This window comes from Sceloporus occidentalis, unplaced genomic scaffold (genome assembly GCF_023333645.1).
Source record: "Sceloporus occidentalis isolate IW3139 unplaced genomic scaffold, rSceOcc1.0.p SCAF_484, whole genome shotgun sequence".
NCBI classification, from domain to species: domain Eukaryota; kingdom Metazoa; phylum Chordata; class Lepidosauria; order Squamata; family Phrynosomatidae; genus Sceloporus; species Sceloporus occidentalis.
Genome location: NW_028317464.1, coordinates 155,874 through 177,804, shown reverse-complemented (window position 1 = coordinate 177,804; position 21,931 = coordinate 155,874). Strand labels below are relative to the sequence as shown.

The following is a 21,931-nucleotide window of genomic DNA, read 5'->3' as shown; positions in this document are numbered from 1 at the left end:
TTTTCAATCGACAATTTTTCCTTAGCTTCGAAGAGGCCTTTTTTAGTGTTAATAAGTCTCCGTTCAGACAGGGAAAACAATGCTTTTCTTTTCAGCATCAGGAACAAAAGCCATCTTTATTTTGGTGTGCAGTTACTACCAAGAAAAGTAGTTGTGTTCACAGGAGGGAAGCAGTCAGTGTTCTTTAATTACAGTGTCCAGGATGGAAGATGGCATGACTTTGCTATTGGTGTTGGAAAGCAGTCTGTCTCCTTGGTCGCGGAGTGCGGGAAGACATACTTCAGTAAAACGATTGTCTTTTATAATCAGACGCTCGGGGCTGGTGGCCTGATTTCCGTAGGGAGGATGAACCGTCGCTCTGTTCAGTTTGAGGGGGCGATTTGTCAGTTAGAGATTATCCCATCGGCAGAAGCAGAAGAAAATTACTGTCAGTATATAAAACAGCATTGTCGCCACGCAGACACATACAGGTCCATGGGACAAAGACCAGAAGCCACGCTGGGCCACTCTGCACCACATAAATTTGTAAAAAATCCCACTAATAAACCCAGCCTGCAGTCCGAAGGGCCAGTATCATCTCATAAAGCAGAAAGTCTATCAGCGAATGTTACTTTCGGCGAAGCAATGTCACCGCACCATGTTCAGGAGTCTGATGGCAATAAATCTCCCCAAATTAAGAATGTACATAAACCAAAGTACCAAAGCCGTATGGCTGAAAGCATCGCAGACATGACAGGGATACATAGTAATTCATCAATGAATGATGCCATGCCAGCGGAAATATCACTGGACAAATGGATCAATGGAAAGAGCAGCAGCAGGAAAGACATATCAGTTATAAGGCAAATCTACAACAGGACATTATACCGGGATCCCAGTGACTACAATCTGCTGGATCAAGACAAGCTCTTTGGGGAAGATGATGATTATAATTTTGAGAACGCCTATGACAATTATGACTATGATTATGAGGAGATCAATGCATTGTTCGAAATTGAGCAGCTAAAAGGAGAAAAAGGAGACCCAGGGCTTCCAGTAAGTAACCATTACCCTTCCAGACAACCAGCAATGGCTTAAAGAAGTGGCAGTAAGATCAGTGAAATTAATTTATTCTATAATAGTTTCAATGTTTTTTTCAATACATGCTGGATTGACAAACTGCTTTAGCAAAGAGATGTTGTTAAAATCCCGAGAGCTGCACATCCCCTCTCCCTGCCTACCTTTTGGAAAAGTAGGGTCAATTCTCTATTTTGGCTTTATTTTTGTTGAATGAATCATAACACGGTGTAATATGTCATGTGTTTTTGTTCATCTGAGGTTGCATTTACCTAATTTTTAGACCTGCAAAGGAACAGATGATTGTTAATATGTCCTGATATGTAAAACCATAGAATTTAAAGAAGGTGTACTTTCTTTTTCACACAACTGTATATATACACTATATGGTCAAAAGTATTTGGGCACCTGACTATTACACTAACAGAGACATTATAATGAAGTTGGTCCCCCCTTTGCAGCGAAAATGGCTTCAGCTCTTGTGGGAAGGATTTCCACAATATTTTGGGGAGTTTCTATGGAAATTTTTTCCCATTCATCCAGTCGAGCATTTGTGAGGTCAGGCACTGATGTTTGAAGGCCCGGCTTGCAACCTCCGTTCCAGTTCAACCCAAACCAAACTCCTTTAACTATGTCTTTATGGAGCTTGCTTTGTGCTCAAGACCCAGTCATGATGGAATTGAAAAGGGTTACCCCAAACTGTTTCCACAAAGTTGGAAGCCGAGCATGCTAGACCGGGGCCTAGTCTGTCTAGGCCAGAAAATGCCACTGGTTGGTGCCCCTCAAAGATCAGTCGCATTCCACCCTTTCCTCACCCAAGAAGCCACAAAAATCCTGATTGATTCTCCTATCATTTCCTGCATTGACTGTTGCATCGATTCTCTGTTGGCGTTCCTCTGTCTTCTTTGCAGTCTATCCTAAATGCTGCTAGGCTTACATAGTATTCATCTCCACAATTTTGAAGCCATCCACTGGCTCCCTATTACCTCAATAATACAATTCAAAATCCTTATATTAACATACATAGCTGTCCGTGGTACTGCCCCTCCATACATTTATGCCCTTGTTGGAAAATACTCCACTAATTGATCTTCTTCCCATGGGACACAGCTTTCCTTCTCCCTTGTCACCTCTTCTTCTGCCCCATCGTGCCCCTTACCTCTGGAACCCCAGCTTTTGCTTCCTCTCAATATTCAAGAAAAATTGTACCATCTTTGAAGCTAGAACTTTTCTGCCACAAATAGAGCTCGTGTTTCCCTAGACCGTTCTACACCCCACTCCCTCTAGAGTGTAAGCTTTCAAACTGGGCCCTCTTTACCTAATGTATTGGTTCATCTTTGTCTGTCATTTCGAGTTTTGTCAAACTCTTTGAAGTGTTGCATAAAGTGGGCGCTATATAATGAAAAAAGAAAAAAAAAATATTACTTTATCTGAGACAAAACATTAAGAGCTTGGTAGAGGCAGGGACTTGGCATTTGGTCTGTCAGGAGCCGGGTTAGCTGCAGTGACGATGTTGGTGTCTTTTCCATTTATTGTATTCTTTACATCTGTTTTAAAGATTGTATTATTGTAATATTTAATTTTATACATTGCTTCTCAAATTGTCATTTTAATAAATGTTCTCACAAATCCAATTGAGATCTGCAGCAGTAAGTTTCACTTAATTCATACAAGTATAGAAAACCAGTTTTAAAAAATTGACAAAAAGGAAAAAAAAGTAAGACTTTTTTAAGGGCTAAAATCCAGCCACAACTTCAGCCATGATACCCCATAAGATTTTTAATGTCTTTCCGAAATTCCAATGCTTATTTAAAGTGTTAGTAACACAGTAAGATAGATAGTTACAGACTATGGCACAAAACGTTTTAAGAATAATATATTTCTGTATTTCTTTCTATTAAGGGCCCACAAGGACCACCAGGATTACCAGGCCTGCCGGGGAAAAGAGGTCCAAGGGTAAGTAATCAACGCATTTTCAATGTGGCAAAATATAACAATTTAACTTCAAAAAAGCCTGCTCTTCATAGATTTTCTTTCATTTTGTAAAGTAAACACTGGTTTACTAGGAAGTACCATACCGGCAACCGCTGCCTCCTTATGGCTGGGTCCACATTCTTTATTTAATCCTCTAGCACCAGGCAAAAGAGCACATAATTAAACCCCTAATGATTTCGGCTGTGTCAGTGGCATATAGATTTTTTTTTATTCATTTTGAAAAACTTACTGGACTGTTACTATAAATAACATCATTCATCAAAATAATATCTAACATTATGTTTGGCAATCTTATCACATATTCTTCGACATCAGGTACAGGAGCTATTGTGAAATGGATTTTGGTTTAGGAACACCTGAGAATGTTTTTTTGGACTGCAGTGCCAGGTTCACCCCAGGCCAACCCTAACCCAAACCCTCATTATAAGCCAACTGGTTCTCACCGTTGCAGATAGCATAGATGTCCTGCATCACCTTTTTGGGATGCTGGTGGGGACTTAATAGTACTATCAAAATACTGCTTCTGTCTGAGCTGTATTTGTGTCAATTGCTGATGGGAAGATCTTGGAATCTGGGATTTTAAGGCAGCAGCAACAGCAGGTAGTTTGGATCTCAATGTCCGACCCATTAACAGCTGTGCTATGTGATATACCATTAATTATATACCCTGTAATTGATGTTTCGCGTAGCTCTAGGAGTGCTTATGCGGGGATCTCCATCTCTTTCCCATGACTTTTACAGCATAAATGTAATCACCCTTAGAGTCCTCTCTATTAAGTCATTTCATTAGTAGTAACCTGGACTAGGATAAGTGAACTTTACACCACATTTTGCAAATGTCCCAATTTCACCACACGCACATGGTCACTGATAACTTTAGTAGGGATGATATGCTAGCCGGTCGTCTTAGTCTTCTGTATTCCTTTCATGGGTCACCACAATTTTCTCAAACAACAGCAGGAGTCCATCTTCCATTCGCAGCATGTGCTTTAATTGCCGGAATGGCTGCAGGCTAGGTGTGAATTGTTTTTTTTTCCTTGGTGACCAATAAGTGAATAAAACTTTTTAATTCACTTATGCCATCTTCTATGGAGGCCTGCAAGTAAGGGAACAATTCTACTCCAATTGTTGCGGATGCAGATAAAGTAAAGGTGATCATCTCTTTAGAGCGCATGTCCTGTTTTTGCCTTGATGGGCTCACTGTAGCCCTGGACAAGGAGCATTTTACTCACTTGTTGTATACCCTGAAACCTTATGTTGATTAGTAGTCTTATATCTATTGCATTCAGAGCCTTTTGGTCAGATTGTAACAAGGTTCCTCAGAAAATGTACTGATGGAACTTCTATGTGGCATATACTTTGGGCATCGGTTCATTCTCAATCTGTGCATAGTCCTACTCTGCAGCAGTCATTGCCCTTGATGCATATGGGATTGGGTATCTTCTTGTGCCAAACATGCATCAAGACAGATTTGGATGCACCAGCCTGAAGCACCACATCTTTTGTTGGATCACAGAGTCTACTGTGTGCTGCGAACCCCACTACCAAATTACATGCTTACAGAGCAGTTTCCTCAGTAGTGTGAGCCTTCCCAGGGATATATTGGTCGGCACCTTTCTATTTTCTGGATTATGCATTTTGCCAACAACTTGGACTTCTTCTTTTTCTGGCTGCGTTACTTTTGGAGTGATCACATATCCCATATATCAAACTTCAGACAATTTAAATTGGATTTTGTCTGGATTAAACTTAATATTTGCAAAGGCTGGGCTGTGAGTGTTTAGTGGGGAAGTAAAGTCACCCAGAGGCTGGTATTCCGGAGATCCAAGCTAGGTAGCAAAGATTCTTATACGGGTTTACAAGCCAAGGTAGTGGGACAGGAGAGAGACCGGGTAATCCAGAGAGCAAGCCAAGGGTCAGAAGCCCGAGGTGAATTGAGGCCAGCGAACTGTAGCAAGGAACACAAGGGACCACGCTAAGACACCACTGCTTGGCAACATAAAAGCACAGACTGCAGTCAGTAGGGGGTTATACAGGGCTGTAGATTAGAGGCTCCTTCTATTAGCATAAGTGTGCCACCCTCTCAGATTTACTGTGAAGGGCCTGAAAGATTCTGCCCCCTTCTTCCCAGCAATAAGGAAACATCATTGGGAGATAAGACACCCTCATCAGCTTCAATACCTTCACTCCACTGAACGTGGCACGCAAGCTACATGCTCTGCAACTGCACAGTCCCACTGCGGAGGGTTGCAGAACCGGAGGATGCTGCCCCACGCCGCTCAGAAGCAGGACCCGGAGCCTGACAATATTTTTATCCAAAGTCCTAGTTATCACCTGGCTAAAGATGCAATTGTGCGACAATACAGCAATAATCATATTGATTCTGGATCCAACATATACAGCCAATGTTGTGTTTGTGTCATGTGCACATTGCCAGGTATCTTGCTGGTAACACATTCACCTCTCCTCCAGGGATCAATTTGGAGATGATCGGAGTGCCACCACCGAGCATCATGCTGACCTTTGTTGTTTGTCATGGTCAGACTTTCGTATTTTTTGATTGCTCCTGCAAACAAAGTCTTTACTGCTGCCCTGGTGTCTGCTCTCTATTTTGTAATGAGCAGCATTTTGCAAAGTGGTTCTTTTTATTGCAGGTGTACAAAAATGCACCCAAAGCTGTGTCACTCTTTGGGATACGCACCCTACTGCATTAAAGCATGTACCCTGCTGCGCATCTTTAGAATATTGATTCTTGTTGACTTTAATGTCTGCTTTTTTAATGTAGTTTTGCTTTCCAGCGCATGAATAGTCTGATCTGTGCTTGCAGACTTTTGCGTTTTGGTGGCTTCAGCCCACTGACATTTCTCCACGGCCTTTTGTAGTGTGAGGTTAGTTTTTCTGAGAAATCTTTTTTAAGCCTGAGATCTGTAACACCGTAAAGACTAATTTGTCCCTTGGTGTGTCATCTAATACAGGTCCAACCTCATAGGTCTCTTCACAGGCTCCTTCTGAGCTCTCTCATGAATCTATAAATGCCTTCATCCTCCAAATGGAGAATGTGACGGGAACGACCTGTACCCCGACTGGGTACACCCACCAAACGTTGCTTCCTCCTCCCCATGGCCACTGGGACACCAGCGATTAACCCCTTCAGCGCCAGACAGAACCAGCGTGCATAGAGAAGGGGCTGCTTTACCACCGTGGCTAGCCAGAGCTGAGCTACATAGTGGGGCTATTGTCCTGAAAAGGACAATAAGTGATCATAGCAGAGGACACAGCTCTTCAGGAACCTCGGCGGCGCTGTAGTATACAGAAGTATAGCAATACAGAGCTCTACCGCCCTGATAAGGGCAGCGCCGAGGCTTACCTCAACAACAAGACGAGACTCGTATTGAGGTTGAACAGGAACTCTTTATTTGGGAAACACACAGGCTTATACATAGGTTAGGTGAGAAACAAATCGAAAATCATGTCCACATCTTTTTCCCAGACCAGACAGTCCGGCGCCACACTTAGGCCACAGAGCCCTGCAATGTCAGAATAACTTTAGCCGTCATTCTCGGGGTGATGCCGAGGGGGCGGCGGCGATCCCGGTGTACCGAAGGATAGCTCGGGGTCCTGAGGGTATCCTGTCCAAAAAGCGACACGATCGGCCGAAGGGCCCCCGAGCGACAACAGTTCAAAGTTTCCCGGGGACGGACTGCGAGATAGCCGGCGTGCGGACCACAACCACGCCAGCTGATCTCCACTCTCCTGGCGGTCCCAGCGACCGGGGATCTGCAGGAGGCTCCCTCTCCGAACCACCCCTGGTCCGTACTACACCACCTGTGGGTTAACTCCATGAAAGGGGTGCTCCGGTGTGGTTGATGGTGTCCAGGCTATACAGGGTTAAAGTCTGGACATGTGGAATATGGACAGGGCAGTACATGAGGGAACAAAAAGCACAACAATAATCACACATATACTGAGACATACAGAAATCAAACAATAGCTACTACAGACGGCACTTATTAACCCTGGGCCATCACAGAGGTGTCCAGAACTGATGTCTCTCAAACGCAACATTTTTTCAATCGCGGTAATGCCTGAACACTTTTAATAACTGTCTGTTTGCTGAACATACAGAGCTATTAAAGGTTCACTCTAATGCCTCTTGACCAACAAAGAATGAATATAAGAGAAGGATATACCTAATGAAAAAGCTGCTGCTATTTCACATGTGCGTTAAGTGTATATACTAAACCTGATACAGAGCTCTGGGATATGATGTCATACTCTAGCAGCTGGCACCACACAGCAAAGCAGGAAGCCTTAATGGAAATATCAGTACCAGCCGTTGCAGAGAACTGTCACCTCTGGGCGACGGAGGTCCCAGGGAGGAAGCTTGCCCAATGCCCCAATAGGGTATAATGCCCTGATGAAGTGCCAGTGATTGCTTGGGGGCAATTGCCTTCTGAGCCACAGCAATTTCTTCAACCAGGGTTGTTACCCTTGCCAGTGGAGTCACATAATGCAGTTACGTGACCCCATAGTAGCAGTACAGAAGCTCACAATATGTGCGAGCAGAAGAGAAACCAGGCAGCAGATGAGTTAAAGGTCTGGTGTGCGTGATTTTTTAAGCATTGCTGGGTGTGTAGGTAAATTCATGTGGGGTTGGGGCGGTGGATGGTCACTTAGCTGCATGTTCCCCCCACACCAAAAGATACTAGCCCTCACCTGCAGAGATCACTGCAGGAAATTTTTAAGGTGCAGCCGATGCTTATCGAAATGCCACAGAAGTGTGTACCCAGAGCCATGAGACTTTGGGACCTCAGAGACTTCTTCTTCGGAGACACAGGGGTTCCAGGATTAGACACTAAACTAGGACCAACACCCTTGGACCATAAAACTCATTTTGCAATCCATGAGGGGCACAGATGGTACCCCTTGTTGTTGTCCTGATGATGATAATCTGTATATACCCAGTCCAGTTCAGACAGCCTAAGGGTTCCCCCACTGTCACTAATTTACTGATGGCAGTTACTTGCCTCCCCCTTCTACCCGGGCGCAGGTAGGTTCCAAAGGGAGCACTGCTTTTATTTTAATCAGGGATATGATGTGGCCCCGGTGCAGGCACAGGAACATGTGACATCTGAATTAGGGACTGTAATGGACATTCTTTGTTAATGGTTCTCCTAATTAAAAGGGGCATTAACATAAAAAGAAAAAATCTTTTGTTTTATGAGGAAGTACATTTTTCTTGAATGAAAAATACTCCAGTTTTATCAAAATCCATTCCTTACTTTTAGGGAGAGATTGGACCTCACGGGATCCCTGGTTCACCTGGTCCACCTGGTCCCAAGGTAGGTAGCATTCAATAATTTGATTTATTTAAAACAAGGTGATAAAATGATAAGTAACTGATACAGTAACTGCTACAGGGAAGTACCTGAAAACAGAGCTCTGAACACGCATATTAAGACATTACCTGACCCATTGGGCTCATCGTATAAGGGCCACCTTGAGCTCCCTCTCCTGGTTAACAGCAGAATGCCACCTGTCCAGGAAAGCAAAAGGGAACACGTGGGATCTCTGTACTGTTACTGTATTGTGGTTCTGTCTGACATGTGTTCAGGGCAATGCTTTGAAGAGAAGCGCGTTGTCTCTGTGCTGGGGGTTAGCGATCCACATGTGTTTACAATCCTAACCACAGCATGTGTCAAACATCCGGGAAAAAGAGGTTCAGCTACACAAAGGGTTTTTAAGTGCACATAGATGAAAAACAAGAAACAGGAATTTAAGAATATCCATTATAAGTGAAAACAGATGTTTCTGTTAAGGTCATTCTAAAGAAATAATAGTAAATGCTTCCACCTGCCTTACTTTAACACAGTCATTGTCCACAATATAGCAGGAATAAGATACAATGATACAAATGATATCCCCGTCACAAAATGTGCTGGATGGCTGCAATAAATTAGTAGCTTTTGTACTGCGTCACTCATATAAGAATATAATAATTTACTAGAAAAAGCTGCCTAAAGTCTCCTGTCCGGAGACACAAATGTACAGAATGTCTCTATATGTAACTCCTCTACTACAAGGTGTCTTGCTTTCTGATTCCATACCTATAGTACCATAGGTCCCTCATTTGAATATGCCCGCTATTACGGACAGATTTATGTAATCTGCTTGCTTTGTCTCAAACTCTGTGACCCCCCTCCTTAAGTAACATTTTTGAGTGTTTCACCTATTTCAAAAGAATGTGTTTTGAAACGGACCACTTAAAAAAACAAAAAGTGACAAAAAGCTATTCCTTCTTCTTATTTTTACAAATGTCTATTGTGATAAACCAGGGTTAGGGTTTTAAGTTTGTGCTCCAGGAACCTATGAATCCCAGGAGCATCACCTTTCAAATTTACCATTAAACAAAATAATGCGTATGTTTGCATTTATTTACTATTATCACTGAAAGAAAATAGAGATAATATTTTCTTAAAAAATAGAAACCTGTAATTTTCAATGATTATACACCCAACCTGAGAGAGTAGTCTTTGGACTTTGCAGGGACGACTGTGATTACAGAGTGTGGAACAGACAACAGGAAGCGGGGAATCTGGAATACATTTCAAATCCTCCTTTAGATGTCTTTGAATAGACCCAACATGATAACTTTGGATTCTATCCAGCTATAGTCCTTCTAGAATGGTGTCTATTTCAGAAACATGTGGAACTGATACAGATTCCTTTTGTGTTTCTTTCCTGCTCCGTGTACTGTGGGCAGAGGCTTTCAACCTTCCCGTGAAAGGAATGTTATTTAAGGAGGGGGTAGCAGAGTAGGAGAGCCTCTACTGTAACCTGAGAGAAATAGAACAAAATAACAAAACATTAAAACTGACAAGATACAATTTGACAATAAGATTAAGACACGAGGCTGCTTGGCTTGTGTAAGGATGATCTCACTGTAGAGAGGGTGATGTGGAGAAGTTAGTGGACAGAGATCTTGAAGGTGGAGAGGACAGATCGTTTCTTCATGGTATTAGGAAATAGATTATCAGCTTCTCTGAACAGGTGGGCTTTTAGTGAGTGTTTAAAGTTAGAACAAGCAGGGGAGAGACAGAATGCGGCAGGATATTCCAGAGAATAGGTACAGCGCAGGTAACATCCTGGAGACAGGATTGGGAAACATTATAATAGTTGAAGAGATGCCGGCCACTGGCAGGGTGGTTAGATGAGTATTTGGAGATAGAGGAAAGGTAAATTGCTGTCAGCATAGAAGTAGAACTATGCTGATAGAGATGAGGCCCCAACAGAGAGGTAGGGGAGAGGAAAAAGGGCAGAGAAGGAGACGTTAAAGGAAGCCAGGGAAATTCAATGCCATGGATGCCACATGTTAGAAGGGTTTGCAGGAGAAGAGGCCGGACAGCAGTGTCAAAGGCTGTAAAGAGGTCCAAGAGGATGAGCAGGGACAGGTGACCAGTGGTTTTAGTGGTGAGGAGCTTGTTCGTTACATTTTTGTGAGGCCTGTCTCAATAAAGTGTTGCAGAAGACAGAGTGAACCTCAAAGGAAGAGATGTTATTAGTGGCCTTTACTAGCCCCTAGCAGGGCCACTGATACAAAGATCAACAGGAGAAATATCAGAGGAAAGAAGTCGGTTTCAGTGCTAGGGATGAGGCTGAAGAGTAAGAAATAAAGAGGTCATGAACAGCAATGAGTTTGTTTTGCAGAGAGTGTGCCTACCAGAAGGGGCAGGAGAAGGGGGTAGTGGGGCTTCACTACCTGTGAGGTAGGCAATGTTGCTCGGGATGAGGAGGTCTTATAAAATGTGTGAGGACAGGGGCAGGTAAGGATAGGGAGACCCCGGAGCATAGAATGAGCATAGAAGGAGAAGGAGGAAGAAGGATAAGATGTGTGATCAGAATCTGGATGGATGGGCTGCCTTCATCTGGTTTTAAGAAAGCAGAGTGCATGTGAGGTGAGCGGGGGTGATGACAGAAGGAAGGGGGAGCTATGGGTTGCCCTGTGGTTGTTATGAGGGGAGGAATAAGCAGTATATTTAAAGGAAAAGGACCAATAACATGAAGGACGCCATGACAAAAGTTGGAGGAGGTAAGATGAGGAAATTAGGCAGAGTATCTGGTGATGCTAAAGTTGATGGTGTTTCTGCTCTGAACATATTGCTTGGTTGTCTGTGGGTCTTTCATGGTCATAATGTCAGAACACCGTACCTTTCCCCCTCCAGGAGACAGTGGCCTCTGGACATCAGTTCCATTAGAATCAGGAACATGGAGACATGTGGCATCAGGGGGAAAGAGGATTTCTTGGTCCATTTTTCTTTGTTAATTTTATTATCTGGCATTAATAATAAGCTTCTTTACACTCTGGGCTGTATATTTGAGTCATTTATTATAAAACCAATTAACAGGCCAATAATCTAATTTACTTTTTTACTTTTAATGTCTTTAAAAGGGTCCAAAAGGAGATCCAGGATCCTCACCTGGCCAGGCAGCACCTGGACAAAAGGTATTGATACCAGCTCTTGGAAAGTCATAGGTTTCTCTATAACATTGTCACATGTTGAGTGGACTTGTAAACACACACACATGCATATATACACTCAATGGCCACTTAATTAGGTACACCTGTTCAATTGCTTGTTAACACAAATAGCTAATCAGCCAATCACATGGCAGAAACTCAGTGCATTTAGGCATGTAGACACAGTCAAGACAACTTGCTGACCAGAGTGCACCCATCTTCTGATGGCGACTTCCAGCAGGATGATGCACCATGTCACAAGGCTAACATCATCTCAAACTGGTTTCTTGAACATGACAATGAGTTCACTGAACTCCAATGGCCTCCACAGTCACCAGATCTCAATCCAATAGAGCACCTTTGGGATGTGGTGGATGTGCAGCCGACAAATCTGCAGCAACTGAGTGATGCCATCATGTCCATACGGACCAAAATCTGGAATGCTTCCAGCACCTTGTAGAAAGTCTGCCACAAAGAATGAAGACAAAATGGGGTCCGAACTGGTACTAGCAAAGTGTACCTTATAAAGTAGTCAGTGAGTGTGTATATATATATATATATATATATATATATAAATAGATTTTTAATTGTTTTTCTATGTTTTAAAGATAACCCAAAAGCAAGCAGGCAATTGCAGATAAAGCCTTAGTATATGTAACGTTCAGTTCAATAAAACCTCTGCACTTGCAACATTTTATTGGATTTAATTTGTGTGCATACATCATTCGAGAAACTTTTTTTACTAGAAATATATTAATTGAATTTTTTACGAAAAATAATAATATTTAATGCTAATATTTTCTGCATCATAGGGGGATCGAGGATCAATGGGTTTCATGGGGGAGCGGGGTCCTGAAGGCCAAAAGGTAAGAAAACATTTTACTTTTAATATGTTCCCTATGTTTAATACTGTTACCCCAGTTTTTTTGTTACAGTCAGTGACATATTTACCTTTGGCACTGCCCTAGGCCTAACCCAGGGTAGCCTTACCAGCCAAGTCCTCCATAGCCGTAGTGGGCTGGTTGGGGAGATCAATGATCTCCCTTTTAATAGGCCCATTGAACAGGGGCCCTACAGGGAGATAGATACCCTGTTATGCAGCACACTGGCTGCTGTCCCCCTGGGCCTGCCACCCTAGGCCTAGGCCACAATACACCTCTGGTTTACGGCAGACCGCAGGGAGAAAAATAAACGGTGGATCCCCAACTGTGCCTAAGGCCCTTGCTCAGCAAACTTGTGTTAAGGTTTTGATCAGTTCAGTGATCCATCTGTAATTTAGATTTTTGCTGTTAAAGGCTACAATGATACTCACAAGTAAGCAATTCAACACACACAACACAAATCTAAGAGACAATTGTGAACTCAAATACACATAGACATTTGGCGAGTATTTCATAATTAAACGAACGCTTACAAGATCAAAGGAAAACTTCTCATTGGCATTAGTGTGAATTTTGCAAGAACAGAAGTTAATTAAAGATAATGAGATACAGCCAGTAATGGGAGTATTTGCATAAGTAAACTTCCTGCACATGCACTGTAGCCTTCACTATTGAAATCAGTATGAATACTGACAGCCAATGACATGAATGCTAACGGAACGCTGAGATTAGCTGCTGCTCCTCCAATGGGAGGACTATGGTGCATGTGTACAAAGTGTAATCATCTAGAAAACATGATTATGAAGACCAAGAAGGTATAAAACAAGCCTAGAAAACAATCCTGGACCAATCAGAGGTGGGTTATAATACCCCAAACCAGAAGCATCTCCAGAGTGCTGTTATATCCGTTCGTAAAAAGAATATATTACATCAGATCTGTCTAGTCCAAGAGGGCAGAGGAGCAGTCAAGAGGTTGGTGGTAACTATGAATGATCCACACAGATTCACCATGGGACACCTCACCTGGTGCTGGAATATATATGGCTGGAAGCTATTCCAGAACAAAATCATATATAATCTTGTTTAGATGTTGCTATGCCAATACTGCTTAAGGGAGAGAGAAATACTGTCTGGGGTGAAACAAAATGGGGATGGCTTCATGTTGGGGCTTCTTTTTACTGGCAAGTCTGGAGTGGTTACAAGAACAAAAATGACTTGGAGTGGCCGGTAGCAATCTAGACCTTGTGATAACACCTGCAAAATGTTGTCACCCCAAAGTCCCATCAATCCTAAGGGAACCTCATTAGGAGCACAGGAGGGTACAGATATGAGCTAGACCTTATTGTGGTTGGACAGGAGCAGGTAGGTAGATAGATTGGCCAGGGTTGCCATTAATGACCTCTAAACATAGAAGGAGCATAGAAGGAAGAGGAATATGGTTAAGAGATACCCTTACGAAAAATTACTGCAGTTTTTTCTGAAGTAATACTGCAGTTTTTTGGACATGAAAAAACTGCAATACTGCACTTTTACTGCAGTATTACTGCACATTTACTGCAGTTTTACTGCATTTGTACTTCACTGTACTGCAGTTTTACTGCACTTTGGTTTTTTTTATATTGCAAACCAATGCACACAATAGAGGACAGTGCACGATTACAAATGGATCTGCATAGGTTGGAGGCTTGGGCTGGGATGTGGCAGATGAGGTTCAACACAGATAAATGTAAGGTTATGCACATGGGGAAGAAAAATCCAGGCTGGGAATATGTATTAAATGGGAAAACACTGGGGACAACTGACATGGAAAAGGACTTAGGAGTTTTAGTTAACAGTAAATTTACCTGTAGCGACCAGTGTCAGGCAGCTGCTGCTAAGGCAAATAAAATCATGGGGTGCATCAAAAGGGGCATAGATGCCCACGACAAGGAAATAATTCTACCACTGTACAAGTCACTAGTCAGACCACACATGGAATACTGTGTACAGTACTGGGCACCAGTGTACAAGAAAGATATAGTGGAGCTGGAGAGGGTTCAAAGACGGGCAACCAGAGTAATAAGGGGAATGGGAGGACTACAGTACCCAGAAAGATTATCAGAATTAGGGTTATTTAGTTTGGAAAAAAGACGGTTTAGGGGGGATTTAATAACTATGTATAAATATATAAGGGGACAGTACAGAGATCACTCCCAGGACCTATTTATACCCAGGACTGTATCTATAACAAGGGGACATCCTCTACGGTTGGAGGAAAGAAGGTTTCTACACCAGCACAGACGGGGGTTCTTTACAGTAAGAGCGGTGAGATTATGGAACTCTCTGCCAGAGGAAGTGGTTATGGTAAACTCAATAAAAGAGTTCAAAAGGAGCCTGGACGTGTTTCTTGAAAGCAATAATATTACAAGTTATGGATATTAGATTAATAGGGACAGAACGTTGATCCAGGGATTTATTCTGATTGCCATATTTGGAGTCGGGAAGGAATTTTCCCCCTGGTATGGGGCAATTGGCATCTGCTTCATAAGGGTTTTTTTGCCTTCCTCTGGATCAACACAGTAGGGACACAATATGTATATAGGTTGAACTTGATGGACTTTGGTCTTTTTTCAACCTTATGAACTATGTTACTATGTTACTATGTTACTAATGTACCACAGCTTTATTGCATTTGTACTTCCGTACAAAAATAACTGCAGTAAAACTGCAGTACAGTGAAGTACAAATGCAGTAAAACTGCAGTAAATGTGCAGTATTGCAGTTTTTTCATGTCCAAAAAACTGCAGTATTACTTCAGAAAAACTGCAGTAATTTTTTCGTAAGGGTATGGTTGGCGGTTTGGGTATATGAGCTGCCTTGACATCAGTTAGGTTGGTAGTTGGGAAGGTTTTAAGAATGGGGCAAGATACTCCAGTCCCCTGCAGTCTCCATCAGTTGAACAATGTAACCCTCATCTGGCCACCTATGATGTCATGAAGTAATCTGGGTCAAGGCCACAAAGATCTCTAGGAATTATTTGGATCTGCCCCAGGAGGACCAATAAATAATCACTTTTGATGAAATCAGTGATGTGTGTAGCTTACTTCTATGCCATACTCCAAGTGTTAATATTAAGGTTCTTGCTTTTACCTCTGCAGGGTGCTAAAGGTTATCCCGGACCCCCTGGTCCTCCCGGAGAAAAGGTAAACATTGTAAATGGTATATATATATATATATATAGAGAGAGAGAGAGAGAGAGAGACATAAGAACATTTCATCTACGGTTATGAAAATCGGCAGGTGACAGAGAGAGACAGAGGGTTGTAGGTATCTATAGATTTGTGTCTATGGAGAAAATGGCTTCACGTGAGCAGCTCTCCACTTTCCATACCTCTCAGCCTTGGAAGTGGGATGTGGGCTACAGCCATATCTGGGATGCTGAATTGTGTCTTATTCACTAGGAAGCTGAGTGGCCCATCGAGTTAAGGGTTAGTTGGGATTGCGTGCCCTTGCATGCTAATGATTGTAAAACAACCTGCTTACTCAATAATATTTATGAGTGCACGTGTGTGTCTGCGAGTGGAATAAAAATGTCTTCACCCGAAACTGAATAAAAGGCTTAAAAAGTTGCTCAAAAACTATTTGATGATAATTGACCCCTTTCCATGAGCAGGGGTGCAGGTAATAGAATAAATGTGGGAAGTATAGGGAAGTATAGGGCTCAGGACTTCCCTACCATGGGTCCGGGTGGGGGTTATATTGGGTTACAAAGCCCATTTATAGAGCCTTTGGCGGAAAAGTATTGGGGCCATTCGCACATATCTGGTTTGTAGTATAATAAAGGAGATGTACAGAAAAGGCAGTCATATAATAAGTAGATGACGTAATAAACACGGTTCAATAAATAAATACATTCGGAAATCATGTTTACAGGATTGAACCATCATCCTTAACAGCTGCATCTGCTTAATTCTTTCTGCAATTGGTGGGTGACTTCTGGTAACCATTAACATGGAGGTTAAAAGGAGCCGGTGTGATGACAAAATCTACCCACATCAGAGGGCTTTTCACTACGGAAGGAACAACGCTAACTGTATTCGTATAAAAACTTGGAGGCAAAAAAGATTTACGTAATCCGGGCCCTTTAAGTAAAAATATATCTGCTGGGGCTGACAGTCAAGTTTCTGATACAATCTGCACTGAGGGATCAAGAGAAATGGAGAGGATTTACACTTTTATGAGAAACAAGTAAATGCAGCTGAGGAATAGCCTGTCGACATGCTAAATCTCATCCCGTAAATACTCCTCTACCAACAGGGTGTAAACTGATTGTAAGCTCTTATGTCCAGCTGTTTCCTTGTCGTGACTGATTGCCAGCACCTGGTTTTGTTTTTTCCATTCAGCTACTACTATGGCCTCTCGTTTTCTTGCGATCTCTGTTGTTTCGCTATATTTTTCGTTTCAAGGCGTTGTTTTTTTCTGTGTTTTGCAGGGAATTCCTGGGTTGTCTGGATACGCGGGGGCAGTTGGTTACCCTGGCAGGCAGGTGCAGTGAATGTGCTGTAAATATTGTACCCATAAAATTTGCTGCTATAGGTTTAGGCAAAATAACAATATTATTGCTAACAAATTCTAAACGATTGGTAAAATACTTGAAATGGTTACTTTCCATGAAACTTTTCTGAAAAAGGTAAATTATTCCATTGTAACCTTTATCTAACTACATATATACATTTATTTTGGTAAATAGACTGACGGATGTTTTTTATCCAAGGAGTGGTGATTGTCATATTTTAATGTGAACGTGGAGGCGCGTTTTATATATATATAAATAATATTAGGGATGATTAGAATGTGTAGAAACATTTAATAAAGTTTAATTCATTTAATAAAGTTAATGAAGTGAAATATTGTCATGTTGTTGTTAGGGTTCAGCTGGACCTGAAGGATTTCCTGGCCCTAAAGGCATTGGGGTAGGTATTCATAAGACTATAGAGCACCCAATTACCAACTTTTAGTGCTTTACGATAAAATATAGGGGATGACAATAAGTGCAATCATATTTAGTAAAGTCCCTGTCCCAAAGAGCTTACAGTTAGATAGCAGTTCTTAAGCTCCTTGCTTTATGGAAAAGTATGAATATTAAGGAAAAATCACACATTTTGTCTCGAATAGAAATATACAGTTTATGTATAGCATTTTGCTATATTTATATGAGGGGAAATAATGTAAGGGCTCCCGAACATGCAATAGATGCCCCAGGACACGCAGTCAGCGTTTATTTCATGCAGAATGTTTGTGGTTTCCACCTCCCTTTTTTGCTGTGGTTTCCATCCGAAGCCCTCGAGTTCTGCTGTCGGTGATGGAGGAGCCGTAAGGGTCTCAGCTGGCAGTGAAGGCTGTTTATTTGAATTACTTTTCTAGGGCTTTATTGGAATAGCTGGGGTGCCTGGACCCCCTGGACCTGAAGGGGAGAGGGTGAGTTGTAAGCTTCTTCCACACCTTCTGTCTTCTGTCTCATTGTTATGTTATATACTAATTGTCATGTCCTGATTGCAAAATGTACAGCGCTACAGGATATGATGACGCTATATATATATAAAACAATAAATAATGATAAGTTCCTACCATGCTTTCCTAAAGTGCCACAACTAGTCCTGGTGAATTAAGTGACATTGTCCATTGTTCATTTACATTTCTCTTTGATCAAAGGGAGCGTCGGGGGCCCCGGGGATCAAAGGACCCAAAGGAGTTCAGGTAAATAGTACAGCATAGTACACAGCACCTGATACATGCCATGCACTATACTATACACATTACATTTATTTATAGAGCGCCAGCAGATTCTGCAGCGCTGCACACGCCATGAATGAAGTAGCGTCCAGTGTTCGGTACCTCTTTACAAATAAAACAAGAGACACTTCTTTATTTAAAAAATGTTATTAATCGTCACATATGGAATTATTTGTCCGCGGTGCAGACTAAAATAACTACAGCATCGCGACACTCAACCTTTATCAATGTTTACAAAGTGTCAAATATTAACACAACACATTTTGACACAATATATCAATATTTATCGTCAAAATGAAAGCAAACATGTAACCAATTAATAACCAATTAATAACCAAATTAATAACCAAATAAGTAACCTGCTGGTATGGGCGTAACCACCTGTATCCCTGCTGGAACTGCCGGCGTCCCCTAGCGCGGCAGTCACATGACCCTACGATTCACAGGGACGCATGCCCCTGGAGTGTCCTGCACTTACACCTCTGTGCACCACAAGTAACCGTACCTAGAGGGTTAACTCCTGCACCGTACCAGTATAAAAACCAGAGTACCCGGCAAATGCCAAAAATTAGGGGAGGGATGGGCGGGAAAATGCACTTTGAAATAATTGCCCCTGTAGTGAAAAGACCCTTCCTTTTATACCCCTCAGGGAGGGTAATTACCCCCTCCCCTCTGGCCCTGCACATGCCACTAATTCTTAAAATTTTCAGTGCCAAAATTTTGCTTAGTCATGCCTTAACCCCTTAAGCAGGCTTGACCATGGGTACCTCGTCCGCACTACATTCATGGGGCCCCTCTGTCCAATTCTTTTCCTCCGGGGCTGTTCTTGAACTCAACTGTACACACCATGCACAGAACTATACACACCATGCACAGAACTATACACACCATGCACTGAACTATACACACCATGCACTGAACTATACACACCATGCACTGAACTATACACACCATGCACTGAACTATACACACCATGCACTGAACTATACACACAATACACTACACAATGTGCACCACATACCATGCTATACACACCAAGCAATACAAAATACACAACACATAGTTTTACGATATCTTATTATAATATGATGCCCAAGGACCCAGTTATATGAGTCATGAAAAGATTTAATCCCTTGTTTTTTGGGGGGGGGGTTTTATTGGTTTTTTTTTAAGGAGTTTTCTCCTTTTTAGCACGGTTCAGCAAGTCCCATAAGGATGTTGTTTCAGTAGTTTAAATCAGATTTAATGGATCATATACATGTTCAGCCCCAGTTGTTCAGGAGGTGTCACGCCTGTGTTTGGGTTAGAACCCCTTGTTCTATAAATAAGTCTCTGCAAATAACTGTGGGTTTCCTGCCGGTAACCGTCTGGATTCAGTTTTCACTGTGTGGAGTTAAGTTACAAAGAGAAGCCCTCGCTGGTGGCGCCTGTTGGGCTGTAAATATAGAAATATATAGCGAGAGCTTCTCCATCGTGAAACATTCTGCTTTTGTGGTTGACGCTGCGTGTGGCTCGTGCCTTTTAACATGGGATGGAGATTGGTAACAAAATCCTCAGATATGTGCGGTAGATGCCTGTGTATCGCTGTGTTAGCGGAAATCACACCAACCGTATCACACACACTACACCTCGATAAAGCCGCTTCAATCAAATACAGACCTATGTCTCACAACGACATCATATACACATATATAGTATATATGTAAGGCCTGCAGTTCTTTACATGTTAGTCTGGGTTCTTTTGTGATCTCCTGGATGAGTCATTGATGGTCTCCTGGATTCATTTTGCTCGGCTGACCACCCCTGGGAAGGTTCATCACCATCCCAAGTTTTCTCCATTTGTAGAGAACGGTTATTGCAGTGATTTGCTGGAGTCCCAGAGCCTTAGAAATTACATTGTAATCCTTTCCAGACTGATAAATGCCAGTGAATTGTTTCTCTCTCTGTTCTTCTCTGTTCTTGAATTTCTTTAGATCGCGGCATCGCGTGCTGCTTTTTGAGACCTTTTAGTCGATTTTATGTTTAGATTTGGTGAGGTTGGCAGTAATCACGACTGGGTGTTTCTTGTGAAACTGAATCCAATTACCAATCAAATTTGGTTAATTAGTGTATTTATTAACTAAGGGGCAAATATAAATATGTATATAACATTTACTACACAGCATCACTTGGGGTTTCTCAAAGCCATAACACAGTATTCCACAGTGACCTGGGTGAGTAGTCCATTAGGGTTAGCACATTTTGACATTTTAGTTATTAAAGTCAGTGCTTAATCATCAGCCAGTACCGGGCCCTTCTAAGTCAGATTTTATCCTTATGAAGAATTGAAATCCCACTCCTGCAACTCAAAGGTACAGGTTACAGGTTCTCAAAGGGGGACTGAGCTGGAGTCCCCGGGGTTCTCTCCTGGGATTAGGAGACCTTACAGCGGTCACTATGTTCACTCAACTGCACAGTAAGGCTTCATTCCTGTATAGTGCGGGTGCAGCAGGCCTTTAAAGAAAGGCAACCTATTAATTAAATGAGGGGGGTTAAAATGCCACTGACGCTCCCACAGATGGTTTTATTGGCAAATGATACTCTGAGGCCAGTATTTTTAGATCTTGCTTACCCAACTGTCTTACGAGACACTTCTCTCCACTCCCTACCTTAATGGTCTTTTCCATGTTTTAGGGTGTTCATGGAGACTTTGGTGAAAGAGGCCCCCCAGGTCCAGATGGAAGCCCCGTAAGTATTAGATCAGTGCACATCTTGATCATGCTTTATGGTGTCCAGCTGCAGGACTCCAAAGGTTTGGGATTTTTTGTAAATCAGATTTTATTATGGATTTACAAAGATGTACTTGAATGACAAAACAATGTGAAGCACCCATTGCCACCAACTGTAGTATAATGTCACATCAATTCCCTGGGCTAGCTCACTCAGGATTTCCCCATATGAGAAGAGGAGGACAGCAAACTTCCTTGAAATAAAAATAATGGGTGGGGAAAAGGTGAGAAGAGGACTCCAAACATTAGGAGAGATATGTTTGCTTCACTTGATTGGTTCAAATTTCTGGGTTCTTTGGACAGGTTAGGCATTCCATCCCATATATAATGTATACAATTAGGGTAAATATAACAGGTCATATAGCATCGGCATGATTGCACATTAATGGTTCCTCCACCAATAAGAAACGATCTAGTCAAGGCTATTCAAAAAACATATACAGAATTCCAGAACATGACTGTCAGGCTACTAATATTTAAAAAAAAATAAAAAACCCATCTCCCTCAAATATTACCGGGCACGTTGCATATAATTACAGTCCCAAAATCTTTGGGGCAATGAAAACCGTGCATCACAATGTATGCAGGGTTGAGGAAGACAAGGAAGCAGAGATAATCCTTTTAGTTTTAGCCCCAATCCCATCATGTTCAGGATGGGGGGCCTGACGAAGATTATGTACCCCAACCCCCTTGATTAATTTATAGGACAGGTTAACAACATTGAATTTGTCCGGTATTCTCTTAACAAACCTTTTTTTTAACCAAAATGAACTTCTTTTTTTTTTTTGTAGGGACCGGTTGGAGGTTTAGGGCCACCTGGATTTCCTGGTCTGAGAGTGAGTTGAGTTTTTTACATGATATTTATTTACTGGAGCGCCTAATAACAAAGCCTTTTCTATGTTTAAAGGAACAGTCCGGGCATTTGGTTTTTTATATTCCAG

The 21,931-nt window shown here is 42.1% G+C and overlaps 1 protein-coding gene across 1 annotated transcript in view; it reads left to right on the top strand.

Moving 5' to 3' along the window:
- Positions 1-729: 729 nt before the first annotated feature.
- The window catches only part of LOC149271618 (uncharacterized), a 59,573-nt gene continuing 38,371 nt past the window's right edge, over positions 730-21,931 (top strand). The window contains exons 1-7 of the mRNA XM_089507276.1: positions 730-1,035; positions 6,053-6,138; positions 6,542-6,878; positions 8,340-8,393; positions 15,588-15,632; positions 20,896-20,949; positions 21,782-21,826. Coding sequence (XP_089363402.1) covers positions 730-1,035; positions 6,053-6,138; positions 6,542-6,878; positions 8,340-8,393; positions 15,588-15,632; positions 20,896-20,949; positions 21,782-21,826 — 927 coding nt within the window. The remainder of the gene's footprint in view (positions 1,036-6,052; positions 6,139-6,541; positions 6,879-8,339; positions 8,394-15,587; positions 15,633-20,895; positions 20,950-21,781; positions 21,827-21,931) is intronic.